Source organism: Metopolophium dirhodum, chromosome 5, assembly GCF_019925205.1.
Source record: "Metopolophium dirhodum isolate CAU chromosome 5, ASM1992520v1, whole genome shotgun sequence".
NCBI classification, from domain to species: domain Eukaryota; kingdom Metazoa; phylum Arthropoda; class Insecta; order Hemiptera; family Aphididae; genus Metopolophium; species Metopolophium dirhodum.
The window spans coordinates 29675672-29697362 of NC_083564.1; the positions used below are offsets into that span (position 1 = coordinate 29675672).

Genomic DNA, 21691 nt, shown 5'->3' on the forward strand with positions numbered 1-21691 from the left:
TGTTTTTTATGAATTTCCTTTGTAGTCAAACTAATTTTGTTATGAGAGTTTGAAGTATTTTTCAATAATTGATTATCAGCCAGAAGTTAATTAATTCCGGTTACCGTATTTATTATTGATTTAAGTATTATGTTTTAATTCAAAAATTAATAATTGTGGATACTTGAAATTTTCTCAGAATAATTTTTCAAATCATTGATATATTTATGTCATTGCAAATAAAAATAACACCATCCATTACAATTACCCACTTTAACCTACATAGCAGAGTGGTATTATTCACTTCCCACTTTTTTATTTATGTATTATAACATGTCAATATTTATGCAAACTTTAGCGGATAATCTCACGGTATTTGTATACATACAAATGGACAACCATCAATAATAATTAAAGGTACGCTATTCACTGTAGTTAAATCACAATTTAAATAATACTACAAACCAACCTTTCCTTGATCTCCATTAGATACTTTGTAATCACCATTCCAATCCATACATATAGGTGTAATACCATTACTAAAAGAAACACTGTTTTGTAACACAACAACAGCTATATCTTCAGCATAATACCCGGAAACACCATAATAAGCTTCTTTCAGATGAATCCTTTCCACCTGTACATTGATTTTTTTTATTTATATTATACATGTCATACAAATTTTTTATAGACTTTGAATTATAAATAACTTACATTCATTATTTTAGTAAATTCATTGTCAAAGTTTCTGTCATATTTTCCAACGGCAATTTTGTATAGACCGACATTTACAATTGTAATATTTTCGGTAATACTTTTCGAAAAACAATGAGCCGCTAAAATTATATTTATTTCAGTTTCATTCTTTTTTTTTCTTAACTTGGTTTTACAAATATTTTACCAGAAACAACTAAATTTCGAGAAATAATTGATCCTCCACAAATTAAGTTATAAATGTTAGTAATTTCATATATTGCCACATTCCAAGGTGCCGTTCCAATATTTGCTTTTTTACCATTCGCAATCAGTACTTTACCATCGACAAATGTTCTACCGCATTCTAATATAATATTTGAATATAAATATAAATAATAATATTAGGGATAACGTAAACGTTGAGTAAATTAGAGATTTATATATTTTATACACTTAAAATACAATTACCTGGTTCGCATATATATAGTTCATTATTCCATATTCCGTTCGACATACAATGTAATTCAATTGGAGTCTCTTTTTGTCCGTTTGGTAAAACATAAGCAGGCTTACATTTTGGTATTGCTATTGTGTCAGGTATCGATAGATTTAAGCAATTAGCATACTTACCATTATAACTACATTGAATATCTAAACTATCAGATAGAAGAGGTGGACACATTTCTATAAATATAAACAAATTATAATTAAACATAATTAAATAAATAATCATTGCAACATACAAATATCAATACAAAACTTACTCAAACATAATTTATGAAGAGCAGGTTTCCATTTTCCATTTCTCTGACAAACCCGAAAACTATCGGGATAAACATTATGATATCCAAATGTACAGTTCTCATTTACGGTAACGCCGTGATCAATTAATGTCCCGTGGGATAAACTTTCATTAGAACCGTCATAAGTATATACAACTCCTTCGACAGTTGGTAAAACACATGAACTCGCTTAAACATAAATATAAATAATAATAAGTCATAATTAATAAAACCTATAGAATAGACATATTTTCGATGATTTAAAAATGTACATCAAACGATTATGCTTAACCTAACGATTATATGTTCTTCTTCCTCAATAAATTATACAATTTGACAAAACAAACAAATTTAATATAAATAAAACCGTATCTATGGGTTAGTAATAAAGCAAATAAGTTTTTTTGATTAGTGTAAAAGATAATTAAAAAAGAAAAACAATTATATTAGTTAGAGATCTATTTTTTATCACGAGAATGTAATTACCTGGCTGGCATTTATATAATTGATTATCCCACAATCCGTTGGACTGACATTGTAATTCATGTGGAGTTTCTTTATGTCCATTTGGTAGAGTATAAGTAGGCTTACATTTTAGTGTTGCTATTGTGTGAGGTATCGATACATTTGAGCAATTAGCATAGTTACCATTATAACTGCATTTAATATCTAAGCTATCTGATAGTAGAGGTGGACACATTTCTAGAAACATAAAAACGTTAAAATCAAATATGTCTATAAATCAGACTCATAATATTTAAATAAGATATCATAAAAACATACACATTTCAATACAAAACTTACTCAAACACTATCAAATTAAAATAAATTATAACCAAAATTCTGTCACATAATAATTCAATAAGAAATGATTACATGGTAAAAAACAAAACTTACTCAAACATAATTTATCAGAATCCGTTTTCCAAGTTCCATATCTCTGACAAACTCTAAAACCATTAGGATGAGCTTTATGATATCCAACTTCACAGTTCTCAATAACTGTAGTGTAAGGATCAATTAATGTCCGGGTTGATAAAATTGAATGAGAATCTTCATAAGAATATACAACTCCTTCGATAGCTGGTAAAACACATGAATTCGCTGTGCTCTGTCAAAATATTAAATGTTAATTGTTAAGAATATTATTTTATTCTTTTTATAATATTATGTTAGTTTTGATTCAAAAGCGTCGTTAAATAATCCAATGCAATATAATAAATTATAACTTTTAATCGATATCTGGAATGAAACAAATTTACGTACATGTTTGTTCAAAATTCCACGAATCCATGGAATATAGTTTTTTATGTCTATAAAATCTATGTTTATTTTGCTATGCATATTATTCGAAAAAATATAAGGCCGACAACTCGTTATCCCAGTTAAAAAATATGAATTAGATTGTAAAAAGCTTAAGCTTTGGAAATCAAATCTATTACCTCCTCTTTCCTCTGAAACAAGCGGTATTTAATACATAAGACACAAATTCAAGAATTTGTTATTGTTGGAATTATAGGTGAAATGCATTAAATTTTCCTGTGGGAGGTTTAAATTTTTTATTTTTTTATATAAAGTTTAGCTACCATCGCTGGATCTGGCGGGTAGGAATGCATATTCAAAACTTATGTTATTTCTTCATCAAAAGTGTGGCCTTTTGCACGACACATATGGATACCGTGAAAAATCATAAAAATCCCAATTTCTTTAATTTATTTTAGATTTTAGCATTATTTAGACAAGTACTAGAATATTTTATTTTTTACACCCAAAGTACCAACCAGATCCAATCTTCTTTTAAAAATTGAATTAAATGATCGGAATATAAATTTTATTACTCAATTGCAATTTGATGCAAAAGTGAAAATTGTCTTTATTGTAAGTTCTTAAGCAGGAACTGTTGTCGATGTGTGGAAAAAATCGTTGTAATACTAAATGATTAAGTTGAGACTGATCATTAAAACCAGCAATCTGTAAAAGTATAAACATTTTTTATGATGAACAATTAATATAAAGGCATAATATTAATATCTCGTTATGTAAGTGTCAGTAGAGAGTTCAATTTTATGGTTTTAAATAAAGTCTGACTAAACAAACTTGACTACTCACAGAACTCATACGAGATAATAAGGATGAAAATAGAAATAAAGTTATCCCATTTTGTTCAAATTATTAATATTGCAAATCTCAGTCTGAATGTATATTTAATTTTTTTTTATTTTGTACGTTTGTCGGAATTAGTAGTGTCACTTTGTAGAAATTAAACCAGTCAATCAATTTCATATTATATTTTATGTATTTAATAAAACTACAAACTAAGTATATAGTATAACAAATTTACCTTTCCGTAAGTTCCATTGCGTACTTTATATTTACTATACCAATCGATACAAACAGGTGTAACAACATTACTAAACGAAATTTTGTTTGCTAACACAATTACAGCTAAATCATGAGTATTTTCAATAATATGTGCTTCATCAAACAGGTAAATCATTTTTGCCTGCATAAACGTTGTAATTTATATAATACATAGTTTACCAATTATTTTTAAACTTTAAAAAGTTAATAACTTACATCAATATAATAGTGAGATATATCACTGTCAGCTTGTGGAATATCAATTTTAAACAAATATCTACTATTACCGTCTATTGAATTTTGCTTAGATCTTATATCACTATCCCAAAAAATTTTAGCCGCTAAAAATAATATTTAATTAATTTTAATTCCTCCTTAAATATATTATGCAAGGATTTTACCAGCAACTACTACATTTGGAGAAACAATTGTTCCTAAACCTAAATGGTAATAATTTGAGTCCGCCCGTTCATCGTGTAAACCATAATATGAGTTTGATTGTTTTTCAAATTTATATATATCAACTACCCAAGGTGTTGCTTCTAACGAATGTTTACTTTTAATTTCTTTGGATACTGTACCGCAATCTAAAACAGTATAGGATATATTATTATATGTAATATTAGAAGCTCCAATGCTCCATATTTAGATTCATATAAGTAACTCTGGCATCTATTTTTTACTACACAAACGTAGGAAAATATTATAGGTATATCATTAAGCTATTGTTTTGTACCCATGCTGATATTTGCTCCATATTCGTATCGTGCACACAACTCTTTTATCTCGTCTAAACCATCTGGACAATCCTTATGACCATCGCAAACCGATGACCATTCTATACGCAGTCCATTTGAACAATAAAACATATCATCAATATCTCTATAATATTTTTCAAATGAGCAACAAATTATTATTTTATATAAATTATACAATGATAAGCAAATATGTGAGCTATAGAAATATAAACAATTAGTATAAAATAAATTCAAGATTATAATAAACAATTCGATTGCAGAGCATACAATTAAATGTTATGCCGGAATCCAATTGCCTACGCGTTGTCAACATTTTAACAATAGAAAATAATGAGTGGATATAGTAAATAAAGTTTTTCGCATACTAAAAATGTAAAGAAAGAAGGGGTTTTGATCTTCCTGATCTTAATGTGTAGTTACTAGTTACTAGTTAGTAGATTAAAATATATTGATCGGATATTGTCTGATGGTCCTTATTAAGATTTTAGGTCCCTGAGCCCCCCAGGCTCCAACCACCAATATTTTCGACTACTATACCTACTCCTAACATAAATTATGTTACATCATATTTATTTATACTAAAGTCACCAACTCCGAGGGAGATGATACAGCTTGTTGTATTTCGAGTTTTCTATCACACAAAATGCTGGATCCTGAAAAAATGAATTATTACACATTAAATACTTAAACAACGTTTAGTGTATAAGGATTATTAATTATTTTTTTAATCAGCATTTATAGTTTGAATGCAATGGTATCATAATTAAATTATAATAAAATATATCTTGCATTCATGTTTAATATTTAGTATGTACTATGGCAGTGGCGTGGTGAACGGTTATTTCAGAGGCCGTGACCTCTGAAATTGTTCTTAAATAGAGGGGTGGGACGGGTGGGTGGTAGCCAGTGGGTCCCCTAGTAAATTTAATATGATATTCTCAATAGGTAGTCAATAACGATCTGAAATATAATTTGTTATATTATCTTAATTTATTATCATGCATAAGCCATAAATACTTGGGATATTTGTAGCTTGCCACTGGAAAATTTTTAGTTCACCAGGCCACTTTACTATGTTATCATTTCAGTTAATGATAGAGGATGAGGAAACAAAGTTTTTGACCAGTCAATAAAATTTAAAAAGAAAACCAATTATTTCTCTCGCAAGCTACATTCTACACTTATTGTCTCATTTCTATCACTATCTTCCATTATTTTGTATATATTACCACGAGAACACACTAAATTGTAATATTTCTGAATGTAGTCATCGCTTAATATTAAGAAGTGGTTATTTCATTATTAGAATTTTTATTTTGTCAATTGATATATTATACCATGTACATTTTATTTACGTACCAACGAATTATATTTGAACAGAATAACTATAAATATGTATTAATTGCTATGGTGAAAATTATTCCCCAGTACCTAAAGATATAATCATTGAATATAAATACTATAGATCGCTCACTGGCCGTATTTACGCGGCGTGAAAAATTTACGAAAAATGGATGTGGCTGTTGGAAGTGCTGTCGTCACCCATAAGTAACTATAATGGGGCGACGACAGCGCTTCATAACAGCCACATCCATTTTTGCGCAACGTGTTTAACCGGCCAGTGAGTAATATATAATATTTATAATCAGTAATACAATTTTCTATTATACACAGAATAACCAGAATGCTAATTTTTCTATAATTACACAGGTCCTTGTGGAGGATAGATTTGCAACACCTGTTGGGATATCACTGTAGCCTGTATAGAGATAATAACCAATTGTACAACCACAGATACAAATGATACCGTATTCCAACTTTTTGATAGAATAAATAGTGTACATAATTTTATTGTACATGTGTTATTTACGTGTTATCTCTTTATCTACAATGATGACATCAACAATGTGTAGACACAGTTTCAGCAGCAAAACCGAATTTTTATATATTTTAGAATCCTACCTATGACATAGGCGCAATTAGGGGGGGGGGCTTGAGGGCCCCTAGTTTTTAAAAGATTTTACTTGAAGCTTATTAAATATATTGAGACCATTAAATAATTACAACTAACATAATAATAATAACGTCTGTCGCAGTCATAATTTCCAGGAAATTAATTTTTTGTCATGCCTGCATCGAAAGTATAGTTTTTGATGACGGTTGAAGCGTTGGAAAGTGATGTTTCCGTCCAGCGGGCGATAAAGTGGAATTCACCAAAAGTACGGAGCGGTAAAATGGAAATCCCCAATAGTACTGAGATTAGATATCACACATATCGTCTCAACAAACAGACACTAAAGCTTCTTAACTAAATGTAAGTGCTATTCGAAAATCAATGATTCCAACACAGTTATAGATAGTTTTGAAGATCCTAAACACAATAAACCAGATAAAAAAACTTTGAACTGACTAAAAAGTAGCAATAGTCTCTAACGAAAAGCTTTTGAAGACATTTCAAGTAAGCCATCTAAACTTTTACATTCCGAATTACTAAGAGAAAACGTAAATACATTAACTTTTTTAGATACAGCTCTTATTAAAAGAAATATTCGATCAACTATACACCCTAATTTACCAAAAACTGTAATTGAAACGCAAGAATTTATTAATACAATAATTATTAAAACGAAGACGGACGAACCCTTTCTAATGGTTAATGATCACGATAATAATATTATTGGATTTTCAATAACGTCCAACTTAATGGTTTTGTGTGATACGATATAAGTTGATGGTACTTTTAAAAGTTGTCCCAAATATTTTTTACAAATCTTTACGATTTACGCACTTGTGAATAAAATGTATGTACCACTAGTTTCTCTTTATTGGCAAATAAGGAAACCAAAACTTATTTTTATTCTTTTAAGTATACGATGGATCAGTGTACAACTGTTGGGTTAACATTTTCACCAAAATATTTTTTTATTGACTTTGAAAAATCTATACATAATGCCGCACAACAAGTTTGGCCAGCAATTAATATTAAAGATTGTCGTTTTCACCTAGGACAAAATTGGTGAAAAAAAATACAATGCCTTGGCTTAAGTACAAATTATAAAAACAAAATTCGGAGGAAAGTAATTTTTTAAAAATGTTTTTGGTTTACCATTTTTAAGTTCGAAAGAAGTTTAAAATGTTTCATTGAAGATATTATGCCAAAACTTCCAAATGGAAATATAAAATTATTTACCGATTATATTTTAAAAACATACATTGCATCGATGCTTCATTCCCGCCTAATATTTGGGCTGAATTTTCGACAACATCAAATCGTACAACAAATCATTTCACATGAAGCTGAATAGTTTATTTTATACATCAAATCCAAATATTTATATTTTTATTGACGAACTCAAAGAAATCCAATCTAATACATATATTCAAATAAGAAGTAGAGATCTATCCAAAAAATCAAAACACAATATAGAAAAAGAGAATATATTAAGAGAGCAAATGACGAAGTACAAAAATAATCAAATTAGTAGACTTGACTTTATAAAGCTCGTATCATTAAAATATTTACCCGTTTAATATCATATTTTTATTGACAATATTAATTATTAAAAAGGTGGGTAAGTGGATGTCGGTCTGCTGTACAGTAGATGACAAGTGGGTCACTGTAATGGATGGTGTTAAATTCAATGATATAATATCATTGTATAAGAAAAACGATTCTGAGCGAAAACGGTCAGTCAGCCTATGATATTACCAAGTATATTTTGATGATATTATTGTGAATAAAGTAATTTATATATTACCTATTTACGTTGAACCTTGTTTTAAATTTTCAATCCTTACCTATAAAAGTTGAACATTTTATAAATTTTCAACTACAAAATAATTATTAAATTTTAAATTGGATACATTTTGTCAAAATTCGAACTTTAAATACTCATTAAAAAAAATTGTGCCTATGTATTTTTAACATTTTGCAACTGATATTGTAACATTGTAACGCTCCTGTTTTTCCTGTAATTTTCACGCTTTTTTACCTAACAAATAACATTTTATTGATATTTATGGAAATTAAAACTAATAAAATTGAAAACTGACTATGTCCGTAAACATCTCAAAAAGAGTCAGATTATTTTATACATTTTATCTTGTATAGAAAATGCTAATATAAACATTCAGTGAAATTTTTACAAAAAAAAAAAAAAATAATTAAAATAAATTAATAATAATTCATTATTACATTTAAGACAATTATTTATTTATTTATTTATTTATTTATAATATATAAACGCCAAACGGCAATTTTAAATTAACAGATTACGAACCAATTTTACGAAGAACATGACAAAATATTTGACTTCATTAATATGTACTATAGCATTTTGATTAAATTTGTATTAAAGTAACTATAAAATATAATATTATGAATAAGAATAACTTTTTTTGGTATTGTATTAAAATATTTGGCATGTTATAAAAAATTACTATTTTTATATGAGTTTATATTAATTTTTGACAAATTACAATAAATATAAATAGTATGAATAACTGTTTTTGATATTGTAATTAAATTATTAATTTTCACTCATTATATTTTCATTTATTGATTTATTATATATCATTATATTAAAAACATATATTATTTTTTATTATTATTAAATGTTTTATTACGTCACATTAATTTAACTATTTTGGTGTATTTTATATTTTAATCAGAGCTTCAAAACGAAAAACCAATTAACAAAATCAATAAACGAAAAACTAAAATATTCTAATATCATTATCATTAAACATAATATATCATTAATCATAATTAATTATTAAAAATAAACAATAAACGTAACATAAAAAAATGTCGAATTACGTTATTTTATATAACATTGATGCTTTTTTAGATTCTGAGTGAAACGATGAATGTATTGATTTTACAATGATGTGTGTTTTTTTTTTTATTTTTTTTATTTTTGTGTCTGTGTACACGATAAGTAGTCGAAATAATGCTTCGATTTTCGACTTCAGTATCTTGTTCGATGGGAAAGTGAATATCGTTGGTGCATTGGGGAGGTCAAAATTTTAATTTCCCAGTAGTTTTCAAAAGCGATGTGAAAAACAAAAGAAAAATTAAGGAAAAACGGGAATTTTTACGCAAAATCGATTTTTAACAAAATCGATTTTGGTTATTGGTGTAACTCTAAAACAAATGACCGTAGATGCATGAAATTTTCACTGGTTGTTTATATTTGCATTTTCTATACACAATACAATTTTGAAAATAATTTGACTTTTTTTGAACTGTTTACGGACATTGTCAGTTTTCAGTTTTTTTAAATTTTTTTTCTATAAATATCAATAAAATTTTATCTGTTGAGTAAAAAAGCTTGAAAATTTAATAGAAGGCTCCTAGGTTATTGTTTCAAAGGCAGATGAAAAAAATTAAAAATCCTTAGTCACAGTTTTTAATTATAAGCATTTAAAGTTCAAATTTTGACAAAATACGGAAAAATCACGAAAAATAGCAAATTATTTTGATGAGAATTCATAAAAATTTTTCTTTTTAAATCTAAGATTTGAAAATGTAATATAAGATTACTCATAAGTTTGTCTACCTTTATCAAAAAAAAAATGTCTAGAAGAAACTTAAATTAAATTTTTATGAGCGTCTGAAATTTATATTTTTACAACATTTGATATTTACTCGATTTCTCATGTAACAATTTTCTTATTTTATTGTAATTAAAAAACGAATGACTGTAGATACTTGAAAATTTCACTGAATGTTTATATTAGCATTTTATATACACCATAAAATGTTGAAAATATTTTGACTCTTTTTGAGCTGTTTACGGACATTGTCAGTTTTCAATTTTTTTAGTTTTTTTTTCTATAAATATCAATAAATTTTTATTTGTTGGGTAAAAAAGCGTGAAAATTTAATATTAGACTCCTGATATATCGTTTTAATAGCAGTTGAAAAATATTAAAAATACATATGCACAATTTTTTTTTATAAGCATTTAAAGTTCAAATTTTGACAACATTTATCAAATTTATAATTTATTAATTATTTTGTGGTTAAAAATTTATAAAATGTTTAACTTTTATGGCTAAGGATTGAAAATTTAAAACAAGGCTCCACGTTAATAGGTTATATATAAATTACTTTATTCACAATAATATCATCAAATATACTTGGTAATATCATAGGGTGACTGACCGTTTTCGCTCAGAATCGTTTTTCTTATACAATGATATTATATCATTGAATTCAAATTTAACACCATCCATTACAGTGACCCACATGTAACCTACTGTACAGCAGAGCGACATCCACTTATCCACCTTTTTTTACGTTGAACTTAACATTACTATTGTTTTTAAATCTTGTAGTCTAAATAAATATGAATCTTATAAGTTACAACAATGATCAATTCAAAATTGGCAAACCTATGTTAACAGTAATCTATAGTTTTGAAATACTTTATTCCTGTTTGATTTATAAATATTCAACTTAATAAAATATTAGTTTATTTCTGTAATTCAAATTTTAATGAGATACAAAACTGCAAGTGCATGGTTTGGTGCACCTATTTAACTACTTACTAAATACTTATATAACATTAACATGATTATGTCATTTAAAGTTATAGTATTGTTATAAATATTTATTTTTTTTTTAATAAAATCTATTATTTGATATTTCATTCATGCCATAACATTTAAGCAATATTTAACACCTAGGTCCTAGAATAACACTAACTTTCCAGTCTCAGCTACTCACTAAAAATCCTAGGATGGACAACAAATTCTATTAATTTGATAGCTATTACGTCAAAGTGTGGTTAATTACCTATCTATACTAAAAATAACAATATAATTTATAAAAATTAAAATAACGTTTAAAAATATAAAAACAACGAACGGAAAAATTAAAATAACGTCGGAAACTACAATAATGATAAACATTAAAATTGTATAACGTTTAAATATCCGAAAACGCAAAAATGATGTATATTTTTTTTTAATTTAAGCCCTGATTTAATATTCCTTTATTATATTAATAGAATATTCTGTTGTTTTAATTTAATATTATACTAACATAATGTCTTTAAAACATAATTTGTCTATTTATTTATTTATTAATATATTTTTTACGTACCAAAAATTAAACATGAATATATTATCCAGGAATATAACACCTCCATTGCCGTTGTGACCTGAAATTAAAGCAAATAATTTTAAAAATATAATCAATAAATGTTTGTATATAAGTTATATCAAACAAAAAGATAGATCATAATGAATAATAACGAAATGTAATACCTATATTAAACACTGAAAATATCTGTAGAGAATTTATTTTTTTTTACATAATCAGATAATTCTATGTAAGAGACGATAATATCAATACTACTTTACTACACTATAGAGTTCTAGACACATGTCGGGTCTTATAAAAACTTCAGCTAATATCGCAAAATGCTTGAGTGTTATGGGTTTTTTGTTATGTATAGTATAATATGGGATCACATGATCGACCAGTGATTAAACTACATAGATAATATATGGCAAAGAAAAATTGATGATTAACTATTTTATTTACCATATTATATTATATCATTGCTAAATAATAGTTGGGTAGACGTTCTTTCCAAAAATCTGTGGTTTGCGTCATGGGTTATAGTGCATTTTATATTTTAAATTTTTAATACTTTGACCTTAAAATATAATGTATTTTAATCAACAAAATATACGGTTTTCTTTTCTCATGTTAGTTATTAAGTCAGTATTTTGCAAGGCTGGGCATTACCGAGTTAAACTTTACTTTACTTTACATTACTTTTAACCAACTTAAATAACGAGTTACTTTTTTTAGATTCTAAAAGAAGCAATGAATGTATTGATTTTACAATGATGTGTGTTTTTAATTTAATTTTATTTTTGTGTCTGTCATCACCTTTTAGGACAGTAAAAGTGCCTGGATTTTCTTCAACAGTAACTTTTCTGAGAGGGAAGTGAAATGTATAAGAAATGTTTTTAAAATTTTAATACATTTTGAAATAATAATCCAGCAATAAATGAATCACCCAGTATATATTTAAAAACCTCTTTGATTTATAAGACAAAACCTCGTTTTTAGGTTTACATTGATAACTTTCAAAATGCGACAAGAGAAGTAATGACAATTATGATTGACGTTTATAATAAATTCCAAACTAATCAAAAGACAAAAATCCAAAAACAACCAAATAAACATACGCGGGAGCACTTACAAGTTCGTCAAAAACTGTTATGTAATGAACTTAACCAATGAAAATATTATCATATTTGTTGTACTGTTGAACATATAAAAATCGTATACATTTGTTTAACGACATAATATTATACCATATTATGTATAAACTAAAAATATATTTATATACCTACCTATAAATCTATAACGGATACTTCATGCCTTCATGAATCATTTTATACATCAAATATATTTTAGGAATGCCTATATTGTACTAGAATAATAATATTAAGGTACAATTTTGTTTTAATTCGTATCGTATTTTTAGCATGAATAAAAAATACATCAACAATTATCTGCTGCAGACATCGGATGTCATTTTAGATTCTGAGCGAAGCGATGAATGTATTGATTCTACAATGATGTGTGTTTTTTTTTTAATTTTTAATTTTTTTTTAATTTTTTTTTTTATTTTTTTTTTATTTTTGTGTCTGTCATCACCTTTTAGGACAGTAAAAGTGCTTTGATTTTCTTCAATAGTAACTTTTCTGATAGGAAAGTGAATCTAGTTGGTACTTTGGGGGGTCAAAAGTAAAAGTTTCCCAGTCGTTTTCAAAAGCGACATGAAAAACAAAAGAAAAATTAAGAGAAAACGGGCATTTTTACGCAAAATCTGTTTTCGAGAAAATCGATTTTGGGTTTCGGTGTAACTCTAAAACAAATGACCGTAGGTACATAAAATTTTGAATAATCGTTTATATTAGCATTTTCTATACACCATAACATTTTGACTTATTTTGAGCTGTTTACGGACATTGTCAATTTCTATTTTTATAGTTTTTTTTTCTAAAAATATCAATACAACTTTTTCTGTTGGTTAAAAAGCTTGAAAATTTAATAGAAGGCTCCTTGGTTATTGTTTCAAAGGCAGATCAAAAAAAATTAAAACTCCTTAGTCACAGTTTTTATTTATAAGCATTTAAAGTTCAAATCTTGACAAAATACGGAAAAATCACGAAAAATAGCAAATTATTTTGAGTGGAGAATTCATAAAAATTTTTCTTTTTAAATCTAAGATATAAAAATGTAATACAAGATCATCCATAAGTTTGTCTACCTTTATCAAAAAAAAATGTCTACAAGAAGTCAAATTAAATTTTTATGTGCGTTTGAAATTCATATTTTTACAACATTAGATATTCACTCAATATCTCATGTAACGATTTTCTTATTTTGTTGTAATTAAAAAACTTATGACTGTAGAAGTGTAGATACTTGAAATTTTTACTGAATGTTTGTATTAGCATTTTCTATACATGATAAAATGTTGAAAATAATTGGTGTCAATATATTTAGTTTTTTTTTCTATAAATAATAATAACGTTTTATTTGTTGGGTAAAAAAGCGTGAAAATATAATATAAGGCTCCTGTTCTAATAGCAGTTGAAAAATATTGAAAATACAATGGCACAATTTTTTTTTATAAGCATTTAAAGTTCAAATTTTGACAAAATTTATCAAATTTAAAATGTTATAATTATTTTGTAGTTATAAGTTTATAAAATGTTCAACTTCTATAGCTAAGGATTGAAAATTGAAAACAAGGTTCCACGTAAATAGGTTATATATAAATTACGTACGTGCCAACCATGGGTAAAACTGACGGTGAGGTGCGAGTGATGGTGAATTGACGATAAGATAAAGGTAAGGTGCCAGTAATAAATAATAATGCTTAAACTTTGCCCGTGCAGTAGGTACAAAAAAATCCCGTAAAACGGCAAGACGGTAACGCACTCACACCGGTATCGGATCGCGAATGACACGGGAATTACACAAAAATTCACGCGCATTGACGGCTAACCGGTTACAGCTGATCGAAACGGTGCAGTAAGGTAGGTCGGGCGGCAGTTTTCCCTATCAACGTTTTGTTTAGTATAGAAGAACTGAACACTGAACATTACGTATTACTAATTATTATATTGTTATTCATTCATGTTATTAGAGCGATAACTTGGCCAATCAGTGAAAATAATGCAAACCCGTAGTAGCGTAGTTCATCATATTTAGGTACTATTAACCTGCTTAAATAAATTAACAAACTACACTGTGGGACAAGGGTTCATTTTTATTTTTAAAATAAACTACCCGATATGTGGACTGTGGACTAAAATTATTTTTCACAATCATTGTTTTTATATTGCTTTCTGTGGAGCTTTGAAGCCAATTAAGTACATTCTAATAATTAATTATTATTATAATATTTAATATAGTTGTGGACCATTACATAAACAAATACATAAAAATAATTTAATTATTTTGTTTAGATTTCAAAATTGATTAAAATATAAAATTACCTAGAGTAATTAATTTTAATACAAACATTTCTTTAAATAACTGTTTATTCTGGCTTCTTAAAAAAAATGCCCATACTTAAAATTATAGTAAAAAATATTTTATATTAGTTTACATCGATGATGTATAAAATATAGATGTATTATACGTATAATACATAGTATATATGTTACGGGTAAGGTCCAAAAACAGTTAATGTACATATTACCCGGATAATGTGAACCTTATCCATCGAAATAAATGTTTTATAAATTGTATTTTTACTGTATCCAATTGGTAGTGTTCACATTACCCGGATAATGTGAGCACTAACCGTATTTTGTACTTTACCCGTAACATATACACAAATTATACATTTATGTATAATACGTGCCAACCCTGGGTGAAACTGACGGTGAGGTGCGAGTGATGGTGAATTGACGGTAAGGTAAAGGTAAGGTGCCAGTAATAAATAATAATGCTTAAACTTTGCCCGTGCAGTAGGTACAAAAAAAACCCGTAAAACGGCAAGACGGTCTCGCCATAACGCACTCACACCGGTATCGGATCGCGAATGACACGGGAATTACACAAAAATACACGCGCATTGACGGCTAACCGGTAACAGCTGATCGAAACGGTGCAGTAAGGTAGGTCGGGCGGCAGTTTTCCTTATCGCCGTTTTGTTTAGTATAGAAGAACTGAACACGGAACATTACGTTGGAGAGCGATGTTTTTCCGTCCAGCGGGCGGTAAATTGGGAATCCCCAAAAGTACCGGGCGATAAAATGGAAATCCCCAAGAGTACTGAGCTCAGATATCACGCGTATTCTATGAACAAATAGACTCTAAAATCTATAGTCTATCCACGTAAATAGGTTATATATAAATTACTTTATTAACAATAATATCATCAAATATACTTGATAATATCATAGGCTGACTGACCGTCTTCGCTCAGATTCGTTTTTCTTATACAATGATATTATATCATTAAATTCAAATTTAACACCATCCATTACATTGACTCACTTGTAACCTACTGTAAAGCAGAGCGACATCCACTTACCAACCTTTTTTAGAATCAACTTCAACCTCACATTTTTTCCATGTTAACCTAACCTACGTGTGGCGTAAAACCAGGATTGTGTGAATGTATGTATAAAAGTTTTATACACCATGATGTATTATACATATGTATAATACATTTTTATACATGTATAAAAGTATAAAATGTATAAATTGTATTTCTACTTTTTTTTTCATAAAATATTTAAATTATTTTTAAATATTTTTATACATACTTAGAGTATAAATAATAATTGTTTTTATTGTAATTTGGATAACGTCTTAGAATTCAATAACTAATTTTGTATATTTTGCGACAGTTTATATAATATTGTAATCACTAATTAGTAATTACTAATTAAGAATTATTTCTTATTAGTTTCTTACTTTGATTACTATTAGTAGTGGAAAATTTGTATTTACTATTTACAAATAAATCCGAGCCCTGGTTAATACTTTATTAGTAATTAAGTAGGTAATTAAGCAAATTAAATAGTATAATTTACTATTATTTAATCTTCCTTGATTATTTTGTAATCTTTTCAATGATGAATATGCCATGTGGAATATAGAATATTATATATATTAGACATTAGTATATGTATTTTTCGTATTTATTGTCTTTATTTTTCTATGCAAACTATCTTTGTATTTTTCGTATGTATTCATATTAGCACTTTTTGCGGCCAACGCCTATATTATTGTTATTAATTTTTTTTTCATTTATTTCTTTTTCTTTTTTCGTATTCATTTCTGTATTTCCTTCATTGTGCAGTGTTGTTCATAAAAATTTAAAGCAAGATACTTTTATCTTGTAATTAACTTGTAACTCTAACAAGTTTAAAAAATATTAAGGTTATGATTTAATATAAAACTAAGAGAGAACTTTATAGTTGAGTATAGTTTAGTTTATATAGAGTGTTTTTATATAGCTGTAAATTATAATGCTGTTTACCTAAATTTCACTTATTTCGACGATTACTGTTCGCGCCACTCGAAGTATTTTCCGATGTCATCATAATTTTTCTTAAAGGTAATATAGTTATTTAAAAATGATATCACACTGGGCAGTCAGCCAACTGTTGGTTTGCATGATATGATGAGATTCGGTATACAGTCGGTCGGCACTATCGTGGGTCTATCGTCACGAATAAATTTCTGCACCAAGCACGATTGTATCGGCCGGATCTATGTATTATGTAAAGCGCGGGCCAGACCGGTTCGGTCCCCTGTGACCGGTTGCAGTAATGTACGGTTACAAAATTGCTTAAACGAATCTTCTTGACGACCCCCATATTTGGTGAAAAGGAATAAATAAGCTGCCGGACTACTTAAGTGATGGGTCGATAATAGTTTCTAATATTGTTATATACCTATATAAATAATTCCCACTGCACTTGACGAATAATAGTATAATAATAACAGTAAGAGATTTAATTTTTCTCTTAAACACCTATAATCCATGTATGTGTATATAAGCTATGATTTTAGTCTAATGTAGTCTCATACAATATTTCAAAGTATGTATGATTGATTAAAAATATAAGTAGGTATGTATCTGTAATATTATTCAGGATAAGTTAGCCTAATAGTATTGTGTATATAAAGATACAAGAATAAGAATGAATGTATGTTTCAACCTATATATGCTCATTGTAGCATGAGTCTGTATGGAAAACGGCTAATAATATGACAATTCATAAATGTTTCATTGATAAAGATGTTACCATAGTATTACAGATGTAACGTTAATTATTGTGTATTTTGAGATTTTGGTAATAAACCATATAAAGTATCTACTGAAGTATCTCTCTTTTCCGATATTATAACTTATACAATGATAATATATGACGGAGGTGATATGCCTGCGTGTATACAAACGGTAAAATAAAAATATTATACAAATGATAGGTATGACTGTTGTAATTAGGTATGTGCTGATAAAATATAATATGTGTCGGTCACTTTAGTGATATGTATACGCGTATGCGTTTTCTCATACGTAAGCGTGAAACAAAACTTTTTACTCGAGTCGGATGGGTTTTGTTGACGGTGGCTGGTAACGCATGTGTATTTCCCATGCATGTGATATGAATGTATGTATCTATGCATGCATGCTCATATGTATGATAAGGTAAATAATATATATGTTAAGCGTGTGTGTGTTGTAATTATCATTATATAAGTTCAGAATGAAGACTGATGAGTACTGTACGGTGTTTGATAGCATATTATAGTTTGTATGTGTATGGTTATATCATATTTATATGTATCGTATGCTAACGATGCGAATTTATTGATATGTAAGTATAAATAAGTATATAATATTATGTAAATTGTATAATATGTTTAGGAGTTTGTGATAATGATGTGTGTGATGTTGTTGGTACCTTATATTTCTTATAATTCTTAGAATCTCTAAGGATCTTCTTATCTAGAATAATAATATATACGAAATACAAACATTGTATAAGGTACCTAATTTATTTGTAGAAACAGACATCATTTATAAACGTAGATCACTGTAAATATTTGTATTCAAGTCTACTATACTGCAACGATAAACCCGTATTTATTATGGGTTGTATTATACAACTTGTATACTTAAAAAATATACATTGACAATCTTACGAATTTTGAAGCTAGTTCAAATGTATACGCTGTTCCGTATTATTTTCTTATTTTATAGTAGGGTTTCATACCGATCATACCAATCAAGTAAAATACTATGAACAACAATTGATGCGTAAGTATTTTTATGAAAGGTAATATAATTTTACTCTTCATATATCATAACTCACTACCTGATGCTATTAAATAATACAACAACTTGCATATCACTACCGATATATTATATATAATATATTCTAATTCATGAGTGTGCATGGGAAATACACATGCGTTACCAGTCACCGTCACTGCGGTTTTAATTTCAGCTCACAATGGCAATGAAGGTGACGTATTCCTGGATAATATATTCATGTTTAATTTTCGGTACGTAAACGATATAGTAATACATAAATAAATAGATAAATCATGTATTGAAGACATTGTGTGATTATAACATTCATTATATTTAAATATAAAATATAATATAAAACAAGTTAAATTAATATATCTATCTAAAGTGAAGAGGTTTGAATACAATATTACAATATATGCATTATGCATCAGTTATTTAATCAAAACCATATAATATTTTGATAACAACATTTTTCAAACTGATTAATTTAATAGTGTATTGTGTGGCATGGGCGAGAAGTGAGCTATTTCAGTCGCGGGCGACGTGTGCGGCACTGATGTGTGCCTCACATACTATTTTTTATCACGCCTCTGCGTTCATTGATCTCGCCATCACGGCAAAGGTAATTCAGGCTAGGATCTATGCAACAACCAGACTATTCTACGAAAACAATATTTCACGAAAGAAAAATGTTTACGCGTCATGCAAAGGAATTTTAATATAAATATAAGATGTAACCAAAAGCTTATGTTTTATGAGGACCGTAGTATAGATCTTTAGAGTCTGTTTGTTCAGAGAATACTCGTGATATCTGAGCTCAGTTTCCAACGCTTCAACTGTCATCGAAAACTAAAATTTCGGTGCAGGCGTGACAAAAAAATATTTAAAGAAATGTTTGTATTAAAATTAATTACTCTAGGTACTTTTATATTTTAATCAATAATGAAATCTAAACAAAATAATTAAATTATTTTTATGTATTTGTTTATGAAATGGTCCACAACTATATTAAATATTATACTAATTAAATTAATTATTAGTTGTTAATAACTAAAAACTGTGGTTGTCAAAAATTAGGTCTTAAGTGCTCAATTATATGTGGACATTGCAGCAAAGGCCAATGGTGCACTAATTCTATAGAAATAGAGGTTGATTGTACAGAAGATTGTACACTTACAGAATTATTAGATGGAATCGCAGAAGAAGAAAAAGAATACGAAACATAAAAGTATGATCTGCCAGCACTATAATATGTAGTGTAATGACCTTTAAACTTTAATAATTTTTTTTTTTTATCATACAAATTATTTGTATGCTATCATAAGTTTTAAAAACATCAATTTTTGTTATGTTATTATAATTCATTCGTTCATGTTTATAGTTTGTAGAACACACAAATATATTTAATACAGTGTAAAACCTATTTAACACGGAAAGAAAGAGAAATTTATTAATAATTTTTTAACTGAAACTTTTTTTATTTGAATTTTTTTTTGATATTTGTCATATATTTGAGATATTCAAAAAGCTCACATTTTTAAACTTTCATAAGTTTATAAAAAAAAAGCTCCAGTCCTATCAATGATAGGGGACTTTTAGTATGTTATAGGGCATATTTATTACAACTTTAAAAAAAAAATTATCTTGGCTGGGATTTTTTTCCGCCATTTTTTCTTCTTTGCCTGGCCTATTAATTAATATAATATAATCGTATTTAATAATAGGTATTACAAAGATGTACATATTGACTTTTTATACAATAATTATATAAGATTTCATCAATAAATTTTGAAGAAGTAAAATAATATGCTTATTACGAGCTACACTGAAAATGATCGCCGGCTGTACGAGCACTCGGGTCGCGGGCTAAATGATTATACCGTTATGCCACTATGGTATTAAATAATTCGCTGTTTTTTTAGAAACTAGAATAAATATTACAAATCAGGAGATTAATGAAATCAAAATGTTGAAACGTCAATGTTTTCAGAAAAATGAACTCTACAAAATGGATTACTTCTTTTTTTTCTTTAATAATTAAATAAAAAAATATATTTTTCAACTTTTTTACCAAAACATTAAAATAAACTAAAACATGAAATATATGTAGTTCTTGTCCCTGTAAGTTTTACTAAAAAATCAGAATTATGATATCTCTATTTTTTCAGGAGATATCACAATTGGTAACTCCTCACTTGAATACTTCAAATACACATACACCATTTCTTATTATATAACATAAAAATTCTAGTAATATTTCAAATTATATATATTACAATAATCTAAACATAATTCTCTGATTTTACACATATATTTTAACTGTTTTCTTTATTTATGTCCATTTAAAACTATTTACAATATATCATGTAAAAAACTTAAATACACCACATATGATAACATCACTTATAAACACTACCTAACGATTATTGTCATTCATTTTATAGATATTGTAGTTGTTACTTTTATTCCATTAAATGTATATTCTTTCCTAACAATGTTACCTCATTTCTTTATTGTGTAATGCCATGTGCACTATAAGGACATAGTGCAAAATCAAATTCCGTGCAATTTGTAATATATCATACGTCTACCTTCTACGTTCATAACCACATACAATAATTTGGAACCAATAACGGTCATACATCGGGTCGGAAAACTTAAAAACGCAATTTAAAATTATAAAATAAATTATTTACATAACTTAAATCAATACAAATTTGGACCACCTAGAAGGAATGCGATTGCATCATACCGCGGCATCTCACAGCCACGTCAAAGGAAAATACCC

The 21691-nt window shown here is 27.5% G+C and overlaps 1 protein-coding gene across 1 annotated transcript in view; it reads right to left on the minus strand.

Moving 5' to 3' along the window:
* Nucleotides 1-14964, minus strand: part of LOC132945688 (uncharacterized) — a 90697-nt gene extending 75733 nt beyond the window's left edge. The window contains exons 1-13 of the mRNA XM_061015452.1: nucleotides 14402-14964; nucleotides 11688-11745; nucleotides 5169-5229; nucleotides 4555-4700; nucleotides 4220-4405; nucleotides 4035-4159; nucleotides 3799-3960; nucleotides 3296-3428; nucleotides 2724-2911; nucleotides 2355-2568; nucleotides 1944-2159; nucleotides 1440-1646; nucleotides 1144-1359 (exon numbers count right to left, since the gene is read on the minus strand). Of these exons, the coding sequence (XP_060871435.1) occupies nucleotides 1144-1359; nucleotides 1440-1646; nucleotides 1944-2159; nucleotides 2355-2568; nucleotides 2724-2911; nucleotides 3296-3428; nucleotides 3799-3960; nucleotides 4035-4159; nucleotides 4220-4405; nucleotides 4555-4700; nucleotides 5169-5229; nucleotides 11688-11745; nucleotides 14402-14611 (2122 nt within the window). The 5' untranslated portion in view covers nucleotides 14612-14964. The remainder of the gene's footprint in view (nucleotides 1-1143; nucleotides 1360-1439; nucleotides 1647-1943; nucleotides 2160-2354; nucleotides 2569-2723; nucleotides 2912-3295; nucleotides 3429-3798; nucleotides 3961-4034; nucleotides 4160-4219; nucleotides 4406-4554; nucleotides 4701-5168; nucleotides 5230-11687; nucleotides 11746-14401) is intronic.
* Between the last annotated feature and the right edge of the window lie 6727 nt (nucleotides 14965-21691).